The sequence below is a fragment of the Bactrocera latifrons genome, unplaced genomic scaffold (genome assembly GCF_001853355.1).
Source record: "Bactrocera latifrons isolate USDA-ARS-PBARC rearing strain unplaced genomic scaffold, ASM185335v1 scaffold_120, whole genome shotgun sequence".
NCBI lineage: Eukaryota > Metazoa > Arthropoda > Insecta > Diptera > Tephritidae > Bactrocera > Bactrocera latifrons.
Genome location: NW_017534631.1, coordinates 799,778 through 824,265, shown reverse-complemented (window position 1 = coordinate 824,265; position 24,488 = coordinate 799,778). Strand labels below are relative to the sequence as shown.

General features: G+C 36.9%; 1 protein-coding gene across 1 annotated transcript in view; it reads left to right on the top strand.

Moving 5' to 3' along the window:
• Positions 1 to 24,488, top strand: part of LOC108978354 (adenylate cyclase type 8) — a gene marked incomplete in the record, with an annotated part of 140,871 nt that overhangs the window by 96,109 nt on the left and 20,274 nt on the right. The window contains 9 exon segments of the mRNA XM_018948590.1: positions 7,057 to 7,516; positions 7,662 to 7,935; positions 8,170 to 8,435; positions 10,680 to 10,869; positions 14,124 to 14,305; positions 14,577 to 14,769; positions 17,465 to 17,598; positions 19,869 to 19,958; positions 20,851 to 21,012. Coding sequence (XP_018804135.1) covers positions 7,057 to 7,516; positions 7,662 to 7,935; positions 8,170 to 8,435; positions 10,680 to 10,869; positions 14,124 to 14,305; positions 14,577 to 14,769; positions 17,465 to 17,598; positions 19,869 to 19,958; positions 20,851 to 21,012 — 1,951 coding nt within the window.

Here is a 24,488-nt window from a genome sequence, read left to right as displayed (position 1 = left end):
TTCAGCGTCAAATAAACCAAAAGTTATTAGGATATGCGGATGCAATTTTTTTTATAATATTTATTTGAAATTTCATATTTCCATAAAATTAAGAAAATCTTAAATTTTTTTAGTATTTGGTTGACAAACCTTTGTTTTTATTAACAGCCTTCATTATTTGAGGCTTACTATTCAAACAAATATCCCCATTATTTTTAAATCTGGATCATTTAGCCACACATCCTTTATGTTGTCTTTGAGTGGGGCTATTGTGGGATATTTTCGGGAATATACCTTTAGGGTGGGGCTGATATCCAAGTTGTGAAGGATATCAGTCATTCGTCGGGAGGTGTGGCAAGGCACCTCAGCAGGCGTAAAAGTGTACTGGGCTACTGAAGGGTTCAGTGTTACCAAATATGGTATAAAACCATCTTGAAGAACATTGGTGTACTGCTCACTAGTCATCGTTCTCGCAACAAAATAAATTGGCCCATGATCTTCCACCAATATGCAGCTCTAAATCATTATGTTGGGGGGATATTTTACCGTTTTTTGAATGCAGTTCTCTACATAACGTTCACACGGTCTAGGACGCACAAATTGAATGGTTTCTGTCACTGCTTCTAGCCGGCCTTGGTCGCTAAAGTTAATCTTTGTTAAGGAGAAAGTCATGTTAAATAGCAGCATAACTTTGTATGGGGGACTTTCGGTTCTGATGAAGTTTGACCCTTCTCACTCGTTGATTTTTCATTCGCTTGGTCAATTTTGATTTCTTTGCTGTACGGCGGTTTTTAGGTTTTTTTCTGGAAAGGTGCGTTCAACTTTTCTTTGCGATATTTTTTCATGGACATCATTTAGCTTCTTTTAAATTTCTCTAGCTGTTTTGCTGCGCAATTACAGAGTGAGCCTCATTACTTTACCTCGAATGTGCTCAGATATTTTCCCATTTTGGGCAGCATTTTGCCGCATAACTTGTGCGACCAACGGTGCAATATTTGAATGTGTGCACAATTTTCGGTACTCGAGGAACGGTAACTGCACTTATTCCAATTTTTTGTATTACTTTCTGTAAGATGTGCTTTTATCTTTTAAAATCAGCAAGAGCACTTTGGGTTTTTTTGGAATGCCCGATTTTTTACCTATTTCTTAAAAAGTACATTTTTTATTGCTTATATTATAATGCTTCAGAAAACTTAAAAAAATACTTACCTAATACATAAAACTCTGGAATCTCTGAAATAAAAGTCAAACACTTATAAAAAAATTCGGTTTTTTCCACCAGCCACTCAATTTATTTCTGCCGTAGCTTCGGTCAAGAGCTGGGCATGAGTCTTCAAAAAAATTTTATGAACAGTTGAAAATTCAATAAAAAATACCGCAAGACTTTTTTGACAACCTAATATTTCAATATAATTTCGTATTTAAGTCCCGCTAATTGCAACGGTACATTTTTTTAACATTTGACACGTGGTAACATGTAGTGCATAGTCTACTTAATGTGTAGGCAATGGAAAAAATTCAAATTTTTCGCCTAGCAAACGGTCCAAGAATGTTCTTCGTAAATTTTTACAAATTATATATTTACCCTGTTTCTAATGGGTTGGCGGGGTACTGTATATACTATGTTAGATGCTTCAAAGCTTTTGATTGAATATGCATAGTTATAACCTTAAGTATATACAAGTATGTATGTACATATATAGACGTGTTTATGAGCCATTGCTACAATGGGGCATATTGAGTAGCCCTACAAATCAATAATCTACAGATAGAATCTTCGCAGTAAGCAAATGCGCCTATTCGGCACAAGTCGGCTCATGTAATTAAATATTTGCGTATTCGCGTGTGTATTTATGTGTATATATAAATATGTAGTACCCATATATTTTCTTCTAACAAATTTGGTTAAGATGTAAGGGCATAGTCCCCATTAGAAGTCTATAAATAAAACCTATACACTTCAATTACTGTTCTCAATATTAAATTACCGTGGCGACAGCTATTTCCTGCCGGTGTTGTCCGCCACAAATACTAGTGTATTCAAAATTCTAATACATTTTTTACATTATTACAAAGGAGTATAGATATACATATATAGTACGCTTGCTTAGGCGCTTTCGCAAGCCTCAAAGACATAATTACACTGGATTATGCTAAGCATAGCCATTTTAATATATTTTCAATCTCAGCGTAATGGGTGACAACGCTTTTAAAACTCTTATTCTTCTTCTTTATTGGCGTAGACACCGCTAACGCGGTTATAGCGTATTTACAAAAGTTTTCCCCTCCTGGTCTTTTCCACAGGATGATGGTCTTCCTCTGCTTCCCTCGGCGGGTACTGCATCAAATAATTTCAATGCTGGAGTATTTTCATCCATTCGGACTATTGACTGCGGAATTTGCCGCTGCTAATATGCAAAGGACAATAAATCCTCCCAGAACCTTTCTCACAACTCTTAACGCCGACTCATCAGATTTTATCATCGTCCATGCCTCTGCACCATATAGCAGGAGAGGAATGATGAGTGATTTGTAGACTTTAGTCTTTGCTTACTCTGTGTGGATTTCGAGATTTTTTTTTTTTTTTTTTTTTTTTGGTGTTAATGCTGGTTTCACGATAGACGAAATTATATATGACTTCAAAGTTATGACTGTCTACAGTGACGTGGGAACTAAGTCGCGAGTGCGACTGCTGTTTGTTTGATGACCGAAGATATTTCGTCTTGCCCTCGTTCACTACCGAACACATTTGCCTTATCCAGTCTGGATATGATATCAGTATCATCAGCGTACGTCAGCTGCTGTTCACTCTTATAGAAGATTATTCCTTCTCTATATAGCCCTGCAAATCGTATTATTTTCTCCAGCAATAGATTGATGAAGTTACAGGATAGGCAGCAGCCTTGTCTGAAACCTCGCTGGGTATGAAACTGCGCGTAGCGGTCCTTCCCGATCCTGACGAAGCTCTTGGTGATGCTCAACGTCACCTTACATAGCCGTATTAGCTTTGCGGGAACACCAAGTTCAGACATAGCGGCATAGAGACAGTTTGTTTTCATGCTGTCAAAAGCGGCTTTAAAAGCGCAAAGGTGGCACACACCACCAGTACCATTTCATTCATTGGTTTCTTCGAATATGATTTATTAGTTCCTTAGGTCCAACTAGACCTCGGCATCCAATTGAGTGTTAACGAAATTTAGCTCATGAAGGATTTTTTCTACCAAAATGTATATGTATGTATACTGTAATAATATGCCACGTAGTTTGTTGTCTTCAGGTGCCATTATAATAAATTATTTTTCCAATGTTAGCTGAAAGTCGTCAATTCATTAGTTCAGTTTATTCAAGAAACGGATTTAATAAACTCTCAAATTATGTTTTTTTTTATATTTGATTGAATTTGATTATTATTGATTTTCTGGAACGAAGCGATATCAACCCTTTTTTAAAATTTAATTTTTATTAACTCAATCTTTATTTAATTACGTCTAGTCACATTTTTACACTTTAAAAAGAATATATAGGCAAAAAATATTTTTGAAAATATAAAATCAGATCTCTGAACCACGTATATTTTAGAAGTCTTCTGAGTATTTACCAGAGTCAACACGCTCGCATATCGAAACAATATGAGTGTCACGCATTCTTGTTTGTCCAATGTCGCAACCACTGACAGATAATTTAAATAATGTTGCTACAAATCTTATACATTCCACTCAGGCAATGGCAATGTGCACTTATCTTGAATTAAATATGTTTGCGCCTGAAAGTTTGTGGGCTTGGAGTTGGAAATGGTGCACATACATTGTGCTTCATTAGCTTGGCACACAGCAGGATTGAAAGGATTTTGTCAATTTCTATCAAAACTGAAGAAGGTATAATTATAGAATTTAAATAAAAAGAAGTTTCTATTAAATTATAAAATAATTAGTTACCGATTTTTTCTTTATTATTTATTATTATTATTTTTTTTTTTTTTTTTTTTTTTTTTTTTTTTTTTTTTTTTTTTTTTTTTTTTTTTTTTTTTTTTTTTGAATAATAGCACATATAGATTTTTCCACATTTTCAAATTTAGGCATTAATTAATTTAAATATTTATGAATTAATTTTATAATGAGTCGACTTCGCCTTGCTGATGATGATCTCAAAATTCCGACTGGGTAGCGATTCTTTCCTATATAATTAAAGAACCAAGCATTTTTAAAACCTTCAGCCACATTCTATCTAAGGATTATTGTCGGCTAGACGCAAATAATCTGCGAGTCAACTATTAACATTCATTTCTGCTTCCAAAGATAATTCAAATAATGATTATATCAGACCCTCCCAAATTAATTAATTTCATCGGAGAAAACAACGCCAATCACATTTTCAGACCTTGCACTCCGGTGGAGAAAGTTATCGTATTTCAGTTCCATCATAGATACATTTTAGTTTTAATATTTTCAAATAGAGGCCATTCTTATCACCCCTCTAACATTAGAAAAGTCTTGCAACATCATTTAGCCGGATTCTGGTGGTCGAAGAAGGTGCTTGAATGTTTTTCACTAAATTTCCCTCTTCTCAACATCGATTTTAGAAAGAACTTTATTGTGGCTGCCTTTATTACACACTGTACTCTGTCCTATTATTCAAGAAATTGTATATATTTGTTTGATTTCTAGCGATTTTTTTTTTTTTTTGTGATATTTTAATTATTAAAACGGTTAACTTTTGATAAGCTTCGATTACTTCTTTTCCTTTCTCTCGGTTCATTCAAAGATGACAAAATCAGAAAACAATAAAGTAATAACACGTTTTTAACAAAAAAAATATTTAGAAGCAGTTATATTAAACTGAGGAAGGTGCGCTAACCTGTTGACGCGCAGTATATTTCAAGTGATAATCTCTAAAGAAATATAATCACAAGAACACTAATGCAGTAGAAATAACTTTACAACTGAGAATATTAAAAGATGGTATTCATATACATATATTAAAGTATAGGCGTTATAAAGAAATAATTTCCATGAATATGGGGTTAAGCACTCATATGCCCTCTTAATTATTACAAAGTGGTTCAATTTGTATTGTGCAAGTAATTTTTATCTATTTAGTTGATCATATGCCTTAAAAGTATAAGTAACTTCCTTATATTGAGACGAACATTTTAGTCAAAATTTATCTGGATTTTGTTGCCTAAGAAATGTATACTCTTTCTAACATAATTGATCCATTTCGAGGTTCCCTATAAAACACATAAACTTCAAATTTTTGATGAGTTCGAGTAGTTCGACTGGTAAATGACTAATGATTATTGTTTTGCTCCAAAACCTGAAGCGAAGCGGGATTGTCCGCATAGACCTCAGACATTAGATATACAATCAATCCGCTCAAAACATGAAATTATCTGCTCACCGAAGTGTTATCTCAATAAAGGCATTGATTAAAGGAATATGTGGAAAGTGGCGCGCTCTTTTTGAAACCAAATGTCAAGTGTTCACGAGTTTAAATTTCAGGGATCAAATAGTCGGTTATGATAGCGCGATAACGGTGGCCATTGACGGTAACGTCCTGACCGGCATCGTTTTGGAAAGAATATGGACCGATGATTCTATCGGCCCACAAACTACACGAAACTGTTGTTTTTTTTTCTGAATAAAACAGCAGCTCTAGAATCTTCTCAGGTTACTCTTCGTTGTAAATGCAGCAATTTTGCTTGTTTACATACCAATTGAGCCAGAAATGGTCCTAATCGCTGAGCAAAACTTGACTCGAAAACGTCGGATCTTCTTGGAACATTTCAAGAACCCACAGAGCGAAGGGATGTCGCTTGGGAAGGTGGAGTGGTTTCAGTTTTTGCAAAAGCTGTAGAAAATTACTCATTCTATTTAAGATCTCGACGTAAAATTGACTCTTCACGGTCTTCGTGTACACTCTCGGCTACAAATGATATATTTATTTCACTGCATTTTGAACGAATAGAGGGTCAAATATTATCTAATAAAGAATGCTAAGACTCCAGATTGGTGATGGTACGCAAAGTAGGCTTATTATGTTGACCATAAGTTGAGCTAAGCGCGCGGAGTACATTATTTACAGAACGTGAATTTTCGTAATAATGTTGAACGATTTGTGAACATTGTTCAAGGGTGAATCTTTTGAGTTAAGTCATAAGGCTAATCCCAAACGAGTTTCGCTTTTGGACTGATTATGATCAGTGCTTTGTAAAGCCAAAACAAGAAAAAACGTTAACTTCGGCTGCACCGAACCTAATATACCCTTCACAGTTGCATTTCTGCTACTAACTACGTGTTCAGTTTGTATGGAAGCTATATGCTATAGTAATCCGATCTGAAAATTTTTTTCGGAGATTATGTTATTACCTTATGCAGTAATCCATGCCAAATTTCATGAAGATACCACGTGAAATGCAAAAGCTTTCCATACAAGCCCCTGATTTCGATCGTTCGGTTTGTATGGCAGCTAAATACTAAAGTGAGCTGATCTGAACAATTTCTTCCGATATTACATTATTTATATGAACAATAACTCATGCCAAATTTCGTGAAGATATATTGTCAAATGTGATAGCTTTCCATACAAGAAGTTGACGAATGAGCAGCTTCTTGAAGAGAAAAGGACGTTTGCAAAATTTCAAAACGATATTTAAAAAACGGAGGGACTAGTTCGTGTATATACATACAGACAGATAGACAGACGGACATGGCTAAATCGACTCAGCACAACATACTGATCATTTATGAATTAGCGAGTTATATTAGAAATTCCCGCCAGTTCAGGTGGATGTCTGATAATGCGAGATCCAAGATGTTTAGTCTTGATCTCGCAGATGCGGAGCAAACAAAAAGTTTTAGGTGCTTCAACCACGGCTTCTTCCAAGCAGCTTCTGCAACTTTCATTCGGTTAGATTCTTAGTCTTGCCGCTAGGACAATACGCTATTGAACTCCTAAAATTGATTGCAATTCATATCACAAAATTCCAAAAAAGTTAAATAAAAGGAATGAGATATATTTTGTTCCATCTATGTTCTTCTAAAATTTGACTTCCGGATTTTCGTATTTGTACATTTTTAGTTCCGAGGAAGAACGCAGCATGGACGACAAATTGGTGTGCGACGAAGTACATTTACGTACACTAAGCCAATCACCGCTGGCGCTGCAACGCCAACAACAACGTAGACAAAGTAATCAGAGCACTCAGAGTACAACAAGAACCAGCACACCACTTCAAAGGCGGCGCTGTTCAGGCGGAAACGCCATAACTATCAGCAACGAATTTGAGCTTCCACGACCGCCGCTGGCTCAGCACGAGCTAATCGACGATGACGACGACGTTGACACAAAATTTCAGCGAGCTAGTGTGAAAAATTCCATGATCGATATAACGGATAACGGTGATAGTGGCGTAGGTGCAGACGATGAAACCGACTGTGGTCTCAGTAATCCCGCGGCCCAAATCGAGGACCGTGATGGCGGTGTAATAGCTGAGGCTCATAATGAAGATTTAATTGACGCGAGCATATTGCGTCCGAAGGTAGGTAAACAAGCAAGGTAATTAAGCAGTGGTCAGCAGAGATGATTTACACATAAACAAATGTGAGACAAAATAAAGCATTAATTGAATTTTGGCAAAATAATATAAAAAAAAAGCAAATTTTCCCATATCATATTGCATGCAGCAACTTCCCGACATGTCGAAAATTCCGCGCCTGCCTGGCGATGGTGCACATTCAGTGGACGATCAACGTACAGCCAACTCCTACCCCTCCGCCGCACCGACCAAAGCGTCCGCTGTCAACACGAACCGACCCACAACGGACATTGACCGCGTAAGGGCTATTAAAAACGCCCCCCTGCGTGTCCAGTCTGTGCGAATTGTTGAGCAGAGAATGAAGCTCGGACCGAAAAGACGCACCGAAAGCTGCAGCATATTCGGCAATACGAGCAATTATGGTAAGATAATAAATACAATTGGATCATCCACATGGTGGCACATTGCCATAAGTACATTGCCTTGTAATGCAACTACTTAATCGAAGCTTATCGACCTATTTGTTACTAGTATACACATATGTACTTCAATTACAAAGTGTAATTTGCATTGCGAGCAGTTAATTGAAATTCTTTAATTTCCGGTCAACTTCGGTCATTTCTCTCACATTCTGCTTACGTCAATCGATTGTGAAGCGGAGGAAGGCAAGACGATATCAGAGCCACGGCCACTTAACAATCAAACTTATGCAGCTTTCAAGAGTGCCAATGTTATCAAGGGCATATTATGTCCATCCCTAACAAATTCATTCAAGCAACACTCGCTGGAGCGTTCGTATCTAACGTACACGCATCGTCAGCGTCAGAAGTCACTGATCATTGTCAATCTGGTTGACATTATGCTTAAAGTGACACTCGCAATTGTTTGGTTCAGTAAAGAGAGCAAGCGGAGTAGCAACGCGGTGAGTATGAAGAAGTACTTCGAAAATATTTATTATATGTGTTACTAAAATCTGAGCTCATAACCTCCTACTTTTGTTGATAATTTTATATAAATATATTTTATAAAGAGTAGACCAACTTTATTCATAAAAAGCCCCTCTCAAAATAATTCCCATTAGCCCCAACAAAATTGTGCCAACGACTCTATGTTTTTCCCAATTCTCGAAGTAGTTGTTAAAGTCAATTTCTGAAATACCCCTCAATGCGTGTAGCTATTCATGTTTAATGTCTTCAATTGACTCAAAACGGTTTCCCCGGAGGGGTCGTTTGTGTTTACCTGATACCCAGAAGTCACACGAAGCTAAATCTGGTTAATACGGTGGTTGCGTCGCCATATCGTTCAAAAATGTGGCGAAAAACTCATGAAGAATCAACTCAGTTTTCGATTGTGCATTATCTTGGTGCAAAAACAGAGAGCTATCGGCCCATAACTCCGAATTTTTACGAGTAGCTTCGCGCAAACGATGCATAACACTCAAATAGTATTCTTTGTTGACAGTTTGGTTGGCCAGAAGGAATTCGAAGTGCAACACACCTTTATAAACGATGAAAACTGTCAACATATCTTTGATTTTTTATCTATTTTGACGTGGTTTTTTCGACTTTGGCTCACCTTTGCTCCGATATACATAGATCCAAGAATCTTCGCCGTTGAATAGTATTTCACAGATGTTAGCGCGATGTCGAAAGAACTGAACGATTTTAGAACTTTTTATAGGTTCGAATGATCTTTCAAAATGGGTTTCACTGATCCTTTCGTTATTCCAATGATGTGAGATATCTGACTATTAATCGTTGATTCTCAAGTACTCATTTTATTGACGTGTTGATCAACAGTAGATGTTGGCCGCGGCTACGTCTCAAATGGTCCATCCGTTAAGTTCAATTTTCAATGACACCCGTGATATTTTGTTCCAAGGACTAAATCGAAGCGGGGTTTGTTCGCATTGGCTTTAGACTTTACATATCCCAACACGAAAAAGTCTAAGGGTGTGGTATCATATGATCTTTGTCGTCAATCGAACCGCTCAAAACATGAAATTATCTGCTCTCCGAAGTTTTCTCTCAATAAATCCATTGATGTGTGAAGTAGCGCCGTCCTATTGAAACCAAACGTCGCCGAGATTATGAGTTTCATTTTTAGTCATAAAATAGTTGGATATCATGTGGTGATAACGGTTAAAATTTAGCTCGAAAACGTTTTTCAAGAGCCCATAGAGCGAGGCAATGCGCTTGTGATGGTGAGCCGCTTCAATTTAAGGTCTCGACGTAAAATGCGCCAAATCGTTCCATACGTCAGTCCGAATTTCAAACGGCGCTGAATCGACTCTCCACAGTCTTCGTACACACTCTCTACGGCTACTATGTTTTTTCTCTGCGTGCTGGACTGTTGTAAATAGTACGCTTACTAGGGCGATTATGTTGACCATAAGTTGAGCGCTTGAATTTCAGTAATAAAGTTAACGATTTGTGAACGTTTTCCAAGCGTAAGTCTTTCCATGATAAAATGACAAACAATACCGAGGAAAAATAACATGACAGCTTGACACGACTGACGCATGAGCTGTCAAAAAAAAGGCTATTGAAAAAGTAATTCTGCTTGAATCACTCGTTATAACTAATTATGACTTATATTTCCGTTGATGTCCTAAGTGAAGGTAAAGGTATATAAAACACTACAATTTCGCTAAGTACAGTTTTTGAAAATTTCTTTCTTAGTCTAATTAATGCTGAGCAAACTAAAATGCTGAGAAACTAATTGTACTGAATTTGTAAGCAAATCTATAAACAGACAGTAGAAGACATAGTTCTTAAGCTTTGAAACAAATTTAATGAAATATTTTTACTCGTACCGGCGTGTCATCGAATCACGTAGCCCATACAGGCATTTTTTGCTTCCCTTATCTCATTGCAAGTACGTAAGCTGATACCAACTAAATGATTGTGAAAATACTGTCAATCAATCGAAAGTCGGGCACTAAGAAGGAAACAGGAAACGAAATGCCAATAAATTCACTGAACGAGAATGGAAGTTTTTTAACTTAGCTAAGCTCTTGAACATCTGCGCACATATGTACATATATGTATATACACATTTAAGCATATCCACGCACATAACGTGCAAATAGGCATGCTATTATTGTTTGACAGGAGCATCATGCCAAGAATGTCTAAAAATTTTATGTTTGTCTATTTTCATTTAGCAAAAAAACATTGGCAGCACGATAACATATTACAGCGATGGAGAGGTGAATTTGACTACGGCAATTATCTGGTCTGTTTTGTGTATTCTTGCCAATGTTGGCATTTGTTGTCTAGGATTTTGGCGATGCTTCGCCAACAACTATTTACAGTGGGCTGCTTTGTTCACTTGGATACTAATGAATATACAAGGTAAGCCGTTTATGGTTATTGTTTTGTAGGTATGTTCTAAGATATATATTCTCATGTATTAGTAAATATTAAGAATTAGTAGCAAGATTACTTTGTTAATAAATAACAAACAATTATTAGGATATAAGTTATAATAAAAATTTATATTTGCGGTTCTTAAGTGTTTTTAAAAATGTTGCCATTCTTAAGACATAAATAAAAAGGTTATAAAAAAATTACCAAATATTTCTTATGATAATGGTATTTGATTATAATGTTTGTAGTTTACTATGACAGTTTAATATTATTGTCATAAGAATTGATTGGTAATGATAATTATACCAAATTATTAAAGAGAAAGGTAAAGAAATGTTATATTATTATCACATACAATTCCATATCAAACAAAAAATCTACAAAATAGTACTATCGATAACAACCCAACCTGTCAAAATTTGCATATAATTGTCGTCCTACAATTTTTTATTACCATTTATCATTTATGATAATCAAAAACCACTGACTTTTTTCCGAAAAATTAAAATTATGCAACAGAAAGTGAGCATAAAAAAGGAATAATAAAACTTCAAACTTCATTTTCCGAACAACCACGTCTAAAGGCTACCATAGTAAAAACATTTTTTTGTTTTGGCAAAATTATTTATTTTCCTTCAACATACTTCCCCCCAAGAATGATACACTGATTATAGTGATCATATTCCACCTTTCAATATAATTTTTGTTGAACGATTTATCTTTCGCTTCAAAATAGACCTCAGTTGCGGCGTCACCTCTTCATTCGACCGAAATTTTTTCCCTAGCAAGCATTCCTTTGAGACCTGATTACAGGAAATAGTCAATGCGGGCCAGAATTGGAAAATAATGTTGTTTTCGACAATTTCATCCTTCAAACGGTGCAACAATGCTATTCTTCTTCAAGATAGCCAAAAATTATTCCATGCGCATTCTAAAATACAAAATCCGTAACCTTGCCAGCCGAATATTGCATTTTCCACGTTTTGGAACGGGTTCATCGTGTGTAGTACACTCGAATGACTGTCGATTGGACTTCGGACGAAATGATGGAGCCATGTTTCATCCCTTGTCACATTCTGCTTCTTCTTTACTGACGTAGAAACCGCTTACAGCGCCCCAGTGGTTTCTTCTTTTTTCAATGTGGCGCCAATTGGATATTTCAAGCGAAGCCAGGTCCTTCTCCGCCCGTTGTGACATATCGACGTAAAAACTCGTATTATGCTTGAGCATTTGCAAACTATGCATCGAATCATCAACTTGTTTTTTTTTTTTTTTTTTTTTTTTGTCAAAAGTTAGCTCGCGCGGCACACAGCTTTCTCTTACTCAAATATTCATAAATTACATGATCTACATACACGTCCAGCTGATATATTTGGAGTGCCTGCTATCTCAAGCAAATTCCCTTTATGGTAATCCAATAATTTTGTGGACTTTTTTGATGTTTTCGTTGGTAACAACCTCGTTTGGGCGTCCGGTTGAGCACTTTCCAATTAGCCCGTTACTTTATAATTCAACAACTAAATTGTGTTATTAATTAGTTGATAGTGAACAGCGCTCTCTTTGTGTAATAATCATAATGTCTATGACTGTGATGAATTTGCAATAGAATAATCCAAAGTCGGACTAGTAAAAGCGTCCTTGAATATCAAATTCAGGGAACTCCCCAATTATTTTTACCGAGTATCAGAAACTCTATTCTGCCTGAAACTAACAATGTGTCAATGTGTTTTTACGTGAATACCTGTCTATGAAGACTAAACTCCACGGTGCTTTCTATTGCTAGAAGCACATAGATCAATACAATGCGTTGATCAGCGCCCCAAAGCATAAATGCATTTTGCACTTAATTTTTGGTTCCAATTGGTTCGGGTGGATAGGGACACCCTAGTCACCTTGGTCGGGTTCGAGGCCCATCTAAAACTTTGGGTCCGGCACCCGGCCGCAATGCGACTCCACATTGGACAAAATGCCCTTCCTGCATTTAGGTTTAAACCACAGCCACCACGAATCTCCACAAAGGGCCAAACCCAATGAGCAGATTGGAGTTACCTCCAAGGGCTTACTGCTCCCCGTGGTACCAGGTTTAAGTCTTTGGTCTGACTTTGTAGCTTTTGCTACTATCAGTTGAATCGCTGTGACAAATGTATTATATTTTGTGATATAAATATAAATCTAAAAATTTTACTTCCAGCAGAATATTATAGCACTTATCTGACTTAGACCATGTTGACATCAAAACGTGGTCTCTGAAGCCTGACATAGTGCATATGGCTTTTAGTCGCCTCTTACGACAGGTATGCCTTGCCGCGGGTATATTCGGTTTCCCCTCGAACCCGGAGGGGTCCTCCTTATCCGCAGGGGGGACCCTAAAACTAACAGTAGGAAATACGTCTGATAACAATTCAATCGATAATCAGTTATTTTTTAAAAATGTGTCCATAGCATAATATATACCAAACATAATTATAGCAAGCCCCAAATTGAAGGGTTTTGTAGTAAATCATGGGTTTCCTCGGGCGAAAAGACTGCCTTTCCAAAAAATTTTTTTTAAATATCTTATCAGATTTTTTTATTGCTACAAACCATGCACTACAAGGTGCTTTCCAAAGAAATCAGGACGTTTTGAATCTAGCACCATCTGTATGTTGACTGTCCAAGTCTTTAAGAATTGTATCTCAAAGACCTGTGTAAAATTTCATGAAGATCACTTGAGTAGTTCTCGAGAAATCTTACCAACCGATCTTTAAAACATAGTTTCGAGAAAACGAGTTTAAAGACGGAGCACTTAGCCTAGCTAGTTTCGAGCGCACAAAATCTCAAGGCATACAGCCGAAACTCAGATAAACTTGAAAATTTAGGAAATTTAATAAGACAATAAAAAATTGATTTTTTGAAAACCGTAAACCCATGTAACCCTTAAGAGTTTAAATTTATATTAGAAAACCCTTGCATTTCAGAGCCACTCTGTTGTCGTATGATTTAACTGTTTAACCATATTATTTTACGATTTAACTTTAGCGCAGTAACCCCAAATAAATACCGCTGCAGCTGTGACATTCCACCACGTAACTGTCATTTCGCCCAACAAAAGTAGTATGCGCCATTTTGCTAAAATTGCATATATATTTATATATTCTAAGTAGATAGCCTTGCATAATTTCCTTTGACACACATTAACACTGTTATTATAATTTCTTTTTTCTCGTTTCCTCCTTTTCATTGCATCTCTCCACACACAGGTTTCGTTGGCGAAGGTATTGGTTTCACGTATCGGGAATACTTGGTCTGGTACATCCTGTTCGTGATATTTGTGCCGTATGCAATGCTGCCGTTGCCACTGAAGTGGTGCGTCGTCGGTGGCACCATCACCGCCAGTTGTCATCTGGCCGTAATTACGATAATTAAATTTAGGCGAAAAGAAGTACGTAACCTACAAAAGCGCAATGTCAATGGCACAGTCGGCCTTATTACTATCATTCTATTGTATCGCATGTAGCACACGCTGTCAGTGGTCTTTTGAAAATGATTTTTTATTCGAAAGTGCCGGCAGAGTGTTCTGCATTCATATTTATTGTTATACTTTTAGCGTGAAAATATCAAAGGCTCTCCGTATTTTATATTCTATATTATTTAATATTTTTCTTGTTTTTGTTTTTTATTTCCTTTCCACTTGTGCTTCGTTATGTTGTCAGCAACCAGATTGCATTGCATTTCAAGTGGTCGCAAACTTCATATTGTACACGGCAATTAATGTGGCTGGCATGTACACCAAGTATCTGACAGATCGTGGGCAGCGCCTTGCTTTCATCGAAACACACAAAGCCATGGAACATAAAAAGGAGTCAGAGAAGGAGTTGCAGCGAACGCAAAAGTTGCTGGACTCAAGTGAGTAACAGCAAATTAAGTATGTAAATCTATGTTAGTATGAGTAGAATCGGGAAGTAACTTGTTTTTTGTACCCACTCTTTGCCACAAAACGTAAGGAAATTTTCATTGCTTTATAAAATCCATATATGTACAAGTATAAATAAAGGAGATTTGTTCTCGGTTATACATCACACACTCTTAGGGGTTTCAAGCAAGTAGTAGTTAAAATCGTTACAAGCTGACTAAGCTGAGCTAAGAGTCTTGAATATTTTAACACGACTCAAAATATGTTTACATCGAGACGCCTTTTTAAAATAAAATCATTTTTTAAGAAAAATATACCCCAAACCCTTCCTAAGTCAACCTACTTCCATTTGACTTTTATTGTATTGTTCACATGCCCCAAACTGCTTCAGAAAGACATTGTGACAAAACCCAAACTATTTAAATATTCAGTAATATTTAGTTCGTCGCCTTCAAAGTAATCCCCACCAGATGAAATACACTTATACCAACGATTTTTTGAGTACTCGAAATACTTTTCATAAGGACTTTTTGAGATGGCCTTCAACTCCTCGAGCGAATTTTGTTTTACCTCTTCGATCGACCGCGCGCCACGGAGCGGCAGTTTCAGTTTGGAGAACAAGAAAAAATTCCACGGAGCCAGATCTGGTGAACATAGTTGTTGAAAGATGTTATTTAATGCGTTTTTGCCCTTGAACTCATTCACAGACGTTCTGTTTTTTCAAAAACAATGTAGCTTTATCGGGACGAGTCGAGTAAGAACTCGTTTATACACAAAATATCCACCAAAAACTCTCTAACACTTGCCTAACTATTTTCAGCCACCATATCCTTCACATTTCTAATATTTTCACCAGTTGATGAGGTCGAAGGTGGAGCAAAATGAGGCATGCCTTCAACTATCTCTCGACCGTCCTTGAAGACTTTATTGTATTTTTGATAAAACTGAATCACCATGATCCTTACCCGAAAATCGCAACGATTCCGCACACGAAATTTGGTTAGAAATCAAAATTTGAAACAAATTCTTCACTCGACTTTTTTATGCATTGTAAAAATGCAATCGCCGTCAACAAACTGATTGGACCTTATCAGTGTGGCTTTAGACCTGGCAAATCAACAACCGACCAGATATTCACCATGCGGCAAATCTTGAAAAAGACCCGTGAAAGGAGAATCGACACACATCATCTATTCGTCGATTTTAAAACTGTTTTCGACAGCACGAAAAGGAGCTGCCTTTATGCCGCGATGTCTGAATTTGGAATCCCCGCAAAACTAATACGGCTGTGTAAATTGACGTTGAGCAACACCAAAAGCTCCGTCAGGATCAACAAGGACCTCTCCGTTCGATACCAAACGAGGTTTCAGACAAGGCGACTCCCTTTGGTGCGACTTCTTCAATCTGCTGCTGGAGAAAATAATTCGAGCTGCAGCTGCACTTAATCGAGCAGAGTGTACAGCTTCTTTTAACCAGTGTAAACACCACCAACATTGTCAGCCTGGAAATCCAACACAGGATACTCTTGCCAACAGGTGCTGCTGCGGACTGAGTAGGCAATTGAGAAGCACAGTCCTCTCTCGACAAACAAAACCAAACTCTATAAGTCACTCATAATTCCCGTCCTGCTATATAGTGCAGAGGCTTGGACGATGACAACAACTGATGAGTCGACTTTGCGAGTTTTCGAGAAAGAAATTCTGCCAAAGATTTATGGTCCTTTGCGCATTGGCCACGGCGAATATCGTATTCGATGAAACGATGCCCTGTACGAGATACACGACGACATTGACATAGTTCAGAGAATTAAAAGACAGCCGCTACACTGGCTAGGTCATGTTTCCCGAATGGACGAAAACGCTCCAGCTCTGAGAGTGTTCGATGCAGTACCCTCCGACGGAAGCAGAGGAAGAGGAAGACCTCTACTCCGTTGGAAGGCAAGTGGAGAAGGACCTGACTTCACTTGGAATATCTAATCTGTTGTTAACTCGACTATAATCGCGTAAGCGGTGTCTACGCCAGTAAAGAAGAAGAAGAAAAATCGCAACGCACACCTGATGTGCACCGACTTAAGTAGCTATTGTAAATAAACCGGTTGACAGATCGCTCCCATTTTTGACATAGAAATTAAGCACAATTCTACCAACTTAGCAAAATTCATTTTTTTGAAATATCGTTTGTCTAATGTGAATATATGTATCACACTCATAACTTTTTTACTATGCAATGCTGTTATATCAAAGTAATTAAATATTCATAATATTTCATATTCATAATATAGTTTAAGAACTTACCGAAACGAATTTTTAAATTTTAAATTCAAAAATATTCATAAATATGAATTATCATTGAGAGCTGAGCTGAGAAACCTAAATTCATCTGTCGTTGTCGTTGCCGTAAAAGAAAACTTTCCCTACAACTTTTCATGCATTTTGGTACAAATGAGTACAATAAAATTACTCAAATGTCGTTAAGAAATGTGGCATACTTTTCGGCACTTGAGTTTTTACCTGGCAGCGCAGCTTGAATTTTGCCTTATGCATTTTCTTCAGCAACCCCTTTCAACTTAAACTTGTGTGGTTGTGTACGTTGAATAAAAATTATTTGCATTATTTTAGTATTTTTTGCTGAATATATTTAAAACTGTGATTATTAGAATTAACAAACTTTGCATTTTCTTTTTCACAGTACTTCCGAACATTGTGAACAATCAAATACGCGCCGAAATGTATAAAGGCACCGATCCTACCGTCGAAACCCAATTCAATAAGCTCTACGTGTACCCAATGGATAATGTCAGTATACTATTCGCGGATATCAAGGTGAGCAAAGCAATTATTTTTACTAAATTTAACACCAAAATAAAAATCACGGTTTGAAAATTGACATTAAGCAGTGAGATATGTGAACTCCAAGGACTAACTACTCCCCGTGGTACCATACTTAAGTCTCCTATGAGGTTTTATATATTTTGCTACTACCAGTTGAGCGCCCCTCAAACTCAATGACTGCTGACATTTGTCGCTTTAATTTAAAATATCCTTTTATTAGAAGAAAACTCATTTACAGTCTATAGTATCAGTTTAACCAGAGTATTATAGTACATATTGGATCGGCTAAATAAATATCTTTTTTCCTTTTAGATTAGTTTCCCGGTACCACACTGTGGCAAATAGTCAACGTGATTAGTGTTACCTCAACAAATAACCAAATATTATTACATATCTCAACCCCTAAACGAAACTTCGAAAATTTAGTTGACTTGTGTTAACTAATGAATGTCCACAGAAAATTTTTAGATCTCAAATCTGGTGACTGAGCACCACTGGGAAGTAAACTTCTTCTCCTTTATTGCCATAGATACGGCTTACGCGATTATATCCAAAATTGCTTTTGACTACCCAGAGGATACTTGGCCCAAGCTGCTATCAAAAAATCCAGTACTAAACCTCAAAGAATACCAAAAATTCTATGCTATTGCTCTTCACTTAACTAACTTACAGCTGATAATCTACGTAAAGTTCTCATTCGTGGACAGGGATCACATCAACGCCATCACGTTCAGCAAACTCCTGGAATTATTCAGAGCGCTGGACCTTGGTGACCATATGTGATATAGGACCTCAATTAATTGCTATCTATCTACACCCAGAAGGAAACGTCGGGGACCTTATAGAATATATTTACATATAAATGATCAGCTTAACGATCTGCTTTGATTTAACCATGTCCTTGTCTGTCTGTCTTTACACAAATCCTTTTCTCACCAAGAAGCTATTCATTTGTTGGAACTCCTGTCTCTTATACACATCTAGATGTGTATAAGAGACAGGCTTAACGATCTGCTTTGATTTAACCATGTCCTTGTCTGTCTGTCTTTACACAAATCCTTTTCTCACCAAGAAGCTATTCATTTGTTGGAACTCCCGACATCGAATGGCTGTACAATATTCGCTACAATCTTCGGGCATATTGTTCAAGTCGGACAACATTGCTTAAAGCTTTCACTCAAACAAACCGATCACACTCAGAATAAAGATCTTGTTATACACTTTCATGATATAAAAAAAAAATTATTCAGTGCAGCTGAAGTTAACGTTTTTTTTTTTTTTGTTTTCTTGTTTTTAACTAACTCTCGACTGGTTCACAAAGAATCTTATATGGTAGTTTATTTGGTTGAACGGCTGAAGGCCTCATAGCCAGTGCTGCGTTTATGTATTTATATAATAAAACTCTTTTTGTTATATGAATTATTATAAATAAATAAAATAAATAAATATTTGGTTGAATCTCAAAATAATGCACACGGAATATTTATGATTTATTGAGGAATGCAAAAGATTAAATTCAGCCCGACAACTAAACCTTGTATTTTCTATCTTATAATCATCAATCTCCGTAATATTTGTCAGAAAGAACCACATATTCCTTTTCCTCGGCGGTGTAATCTTGAAATATATCGCAATTTTTCCGGACGATATGCACGAATCGTATTGGCCGCTAAAGTTACACCTTCTTTGGGACCACGCTCAAGCAGGACTTGCGGCACAGTACACCTGCATGCTAAACCCTGAACTCCGGCGTTATTGCTTGTATTTGACCCATGGACTGCTGCTGTTAGGCACTTCATTGTGGGGCCAAGCTTAGCCAATCAGCTAAATCACGTATTTTCGCCTTAATTCCGGTTAATCCTTTTGTTTTCGTTGCGTTACCATTCTTCCTCTCTAACTCTTGCATAGCTATAGCTGCCCACGTCCTCACTATGTCCCAGACCACCTTCGATTGGATCTTGTAAGGCACGATATACATACTCCAACATCACTCGAATGTTTATCAAATTCTCTACTCCAAATCTCTCTTTTTCATACTTTGGGAAAGAAAAGAAGATATGTAATGCGTTTTCTCTATAACAACCATGAACTGTTCCAAACTGCGTAAGATAGAAATTGGTTTCCCCATGAAGAACCACTATTGAAGTAATTTTTATCCAGCACGAGGCATCACTAATCAAACCAGATATTGATATAAAATAAATATCAACAAAAGAACGATTTAGATTTTAGTTGTAAAAATCTCTTTGCATTTGTTACAGGGTTTCACTGAGTTAGCAAGTAAAACATCCGCCCAGCAGCTTGTCAAAATTCTAAACGATTTGTTTGCACGTTTCGACCGTATCGCCGAGGTAAGTACAAATTCAGTAAATTTATTTATTTTATTAAGCGATAGTATAGAGCTTCCCCGCATATTTCTTAATTAAGTCTCTTTTACTACATAAATTTCAAACTATTATACGAACACATTTCATTTTACAAATTTCAAAAAGATAATCCCAGAAATAAAGACAGATGCCAAATAATTTCCGGTAACTTCCGATACCTTGCCACAAGAGGCCAAAGGACCAGTTTATTTATGCATTCTGCGTATTAAAACTATTTGACAATTTATCCTCCAAACCTTTAATATAATTAATCACAAATTCTGAAAAAGTCCAAATAACGATATGGGTTTACATAGCGCATTGCAGAGCCATGCATCTACTGCATTATAATATTATTTATAACCTACTTTTTCAAATCTTCGTATATGATTTGAAGGAGTTAAAAGTACAATTTTTATTGCGTCCTCCTTTCTTATGTGGCTCTTGACCATTTAACAGTACATATGCATGTATGTCTGTCACTTAGCTTGAATTACTTTGACATTTATCGCAAGCAAATAGCGCACTTAAGTGACGGCATCATCTGTCACTGTTCGCACATACCCGACAACCAATTTACAGCGTCTCCCCATACATACTATAGATGGTTGACAATAAAACTTGAGCTACATAGTTAAATCTGCAGACACAAGAAAACCAACAGCAATAATAAACAATTGATCAAGTAGTCAACTGAAGCCAAATTGCTAAAGATAAGACAAGAATGTAAATATAAAATTTTTACGTTTTTCCGGTTTGGCCCTGGACGTTGATGCATCGTATTGTGTCCGCTATTGGTATTGTTGTTGTTGTTGTTGTTATAATTGCAACTACATGCTGACGCTGTGGTGTTCGCTTCATTTGACCGCAACCGCAGGACAATCACTGTTTGCGTGTGAAACTCTTGGGCGATTGCTATTATTGTGTGTCACAGTTTGAGAGCGACAATTGGAAGACGCGACCGGATCATGCGGTGTGCAGTGTGGAGACTGGCCTGCACATGATAAAGGCCATCAAGGATGTGCGGCTACATACGCATGTAAGTATAATATTTTAGAAATATGTAAATATGTATATGTTTTAACGGGATGTTTGCGGTTACAAAATACGTATGCTTGCACGATTTTCATGCATAATGACGCAAAGCAGAAATGTGGTTTTAAATTCAAGAACTTAGTGCAAGAATAACAAAAACGTGGCACAATATTTTTCTCTACATATAATTTTTATAAGCTTCACTTTTTGACTTCTGTCAAATACTTACACATTGTGTCAAAAAAGTGCCCAAAAATAGTAAATAAAACGCATAACATTTAACTATTCATCAATATATATTTTGTTGCCTTAAAGGTAGTCTCCACCAAATGTAAGTCGCTTATTCCAACGATTTTTACGGTACTCTTTTTGATAAAAAAAAAATCTGCTTTATCGGGACGACCTGCGAAAGATGCCGCGGTTCTTGCCACTTGGCTGACAATTTTCAAGCAACATATCCTCACTATTTTAATATTTTCATCAGTTAAAGAGGTCGAACGTCATCCAGAACGGAGTATGAAGGCTTTGTACCACTCTTAGACTTATGTTTTTCATACAACTGAATCACCGTAAGCCTTTTCCACCATTCGCAATGATTGCACAATGAAATTCAGTTACAAATACAAAAGTTGAGACAAATTCTTTGTTCGATATTTTTACCCATTGTAAAAATCATAACACCCTACTGAAATGGACAGTCTACCCATCAATTTAATTACAATTTTCTGGCGCTTTTTTGGCACAATATATTTGGTATAAGGCCAACCCAAGTGTATATTAATATATCAGTTACATTGAGTCTACAGCTAGTTTTCTCGCGATTTTATCCATTTTAGGTACAAAGATGCATTGTTATTAGTAAAACAGGCTCCCTCGTTTTCTCTAAGATACTCCTATATTAGTCGATATATGAGGTTTACAACCTCACCGGAATTTCGAAATCTTTATATTAGGTATATGGTGGCTTAGAGAAGATTCTGATTCACTATTTGCACTATTCGGGCAAAGTTTTATTCCGATAAAGGAAGTATTTGATTTTCATACTTGAAAGAATCAGATAGAATTCAAAATTGTGTTATAATGGACCTATGCGCATTTTAATCCGATTGCGCTCATTTTCGCACTGGAAAATAAGAAGTTCAAGATACTAGTATATACCAAATTCGGTCGATTTCGGTCTTAGAGGTTTTGAAAAATGATTTTTCACCGAATTGCGAGCGGTGCTACACCCATTGTCTAATTTTGACTCCGACACCCATAAAGCCTCTCTTTTATCATTTTGCATGTATTGGTGGTTTTTAGCAAAACCAGTATGTGGAGAATAAACGAAGTTATTATCCAATTTCGACCATTTGAATGATTTCGATAAGGTTGACTTAGAGATTCGGCATGAGTGAATTTAATCTTAAGCAGTTTGGGGGTCACGCCCATAGTTTTAAAATTGTTTAGCCAAATTGAAGTTTTGTATTTTAGTTTAATGCGTCAAATCCGCTCATCAACGAACTGGCCCCTTCGGTTTTACCGTGTATTATGTTTAATTACGATATTTCAAGTTTTACACAAGTTACATCCGAATTCCAACTCTATATACTTATATACTATATACTACATTCTATATGTCGTTTATGTACGCTGATCCATTTCGAGGTTCGCCACTTAAAAAAAACATATAAACTTCCAATGTGATGGGGAATGTTTATTATCATTCGAAAGAACATTCTTTGGGATTTATTTTTAGAGGACTATCTCTTTCAAATGTTGGCCGTGGATACGTTTTAGATGGTCAATCCAGCATTTCGACTGGTCTTGCCTCATGTTTTGCTTCAAGTTCTGCATCGAAGCGAGATTGACCGCATAGACTTTAGACTTTACATATCATCACAGGAAAAAGTCTAACGGTGTAATATCACACGATCTTGTTAGTCAGTGCACCGCCTTGTTGAAACCAATTTCACGCGATAAAATTTCAGGCATCAAAAAGTCGGTTATCATGGCGCGGTAACGGTCGTTACGGGAACGGTCGTGCGTTCTCACCTTCATCATCACTTTTGAAAAAATATGGACCGAATATTCTACCGATCCACAAACCACACCAAACTGTTGTTTTTTGTGGATAAAATGGCTGGTCATGATTTTTTCAGGTAACTCTTCGTCCCAAATGCGACAATTTTGTTTACTTACATACCTATTGAGCCAGAAATGGAAAACGACGGAACTTCATTTAACTTTTCAAGAGCCCATAGCCCGAAGCGATTTCACAAGGGAAGGTGGAGCGGCTTCAGTTCATACACAAGCTTTATTTTGTTAGGCTTTCAATTTAAGATATCAACGTAAAATGCGCTAGGTCGTTCCATACGTCAGTCCGAGTTGCTGCGAACGGCTCCGAAGCGACTCTCCACGATCTTCGTGTCCACTCTCAGCTATTTTCTTCACTGCATGCTGAACCTGGTCTTTTCGGTTTTTGCTTGATTTGTAAACATTGTTCAGGCGTAAGTCTTCCCATGGTGAAATGCCAAGCAATACGGATCAAAAGTAACTGACAGCTTGACATGATTCATGCGTGATCCGTCAAGAAACGCAATTGAAAAAGTTTTGGATCACCCGTTATATGTATTATATTATATATATCTATTATATATTACAATATACTAGAATATATTCATTCCACGACTGTACTTCGAAGCGACTGGATACGGCAGAGGGCGTTCCCAGTTAACGAACGAGCGGCTAGTTAGTTATCTCCTAGCACATAGACAGTCAGGACAAGCATGTTCGCAGAGATACGCGATTAAATTGTGTGTTAAACACGGTAAATCTACAACAGAGACATTTGATATGATCCAGTAGGCTTACCCGGATGTTGATTTAGCAAGAAGTGGTGTGTTTCGGTGGCACCAGGTAATTTTGTAGGGCTTGACCGTGCTGGGAGACCTGCGACTTCGACAACCACCGAGAATGTGACTCGTATGCGCAAAGCTTTGAACTCAGACTCAGTCAATTAAGTATTCGTATAATTGTCCAGATATTAAGTTTATCGAAATGTGTGGTTCATGACATTGTGACGGAGCACTTGAACATACGCAAGGTCTGCGCTAAGATGATCCCAAAAGTGCTCACTGACGACCAGAAATTGTGGCGAGTGGAAGCGTGCCAAGAAAATTTGAACATGTGTGAAGTGTGCAAATGACGCCCGGAGAACACAAAGTTACACAAGTTGAAAATCGTTTGGCAGTTAAAGGATTTGTGATCATTCACATATATTCACACCAAGAATGGTACTGAAAATATTACTGTACATATTAACGAAGGAGATATGTATGCACTAGCATATGTATTGTCAATTAATAGTAAACTCAAACAAAATAGGAAGTTCGCCTATCAATTTTTATACTCTCGCAACAAAGTTGCTAAAGAGAGTATTATAGTTTTGTTCACATAACGGTTGTTTGTAAGTCCTAAAACTAAAAGAGTCAGATATAG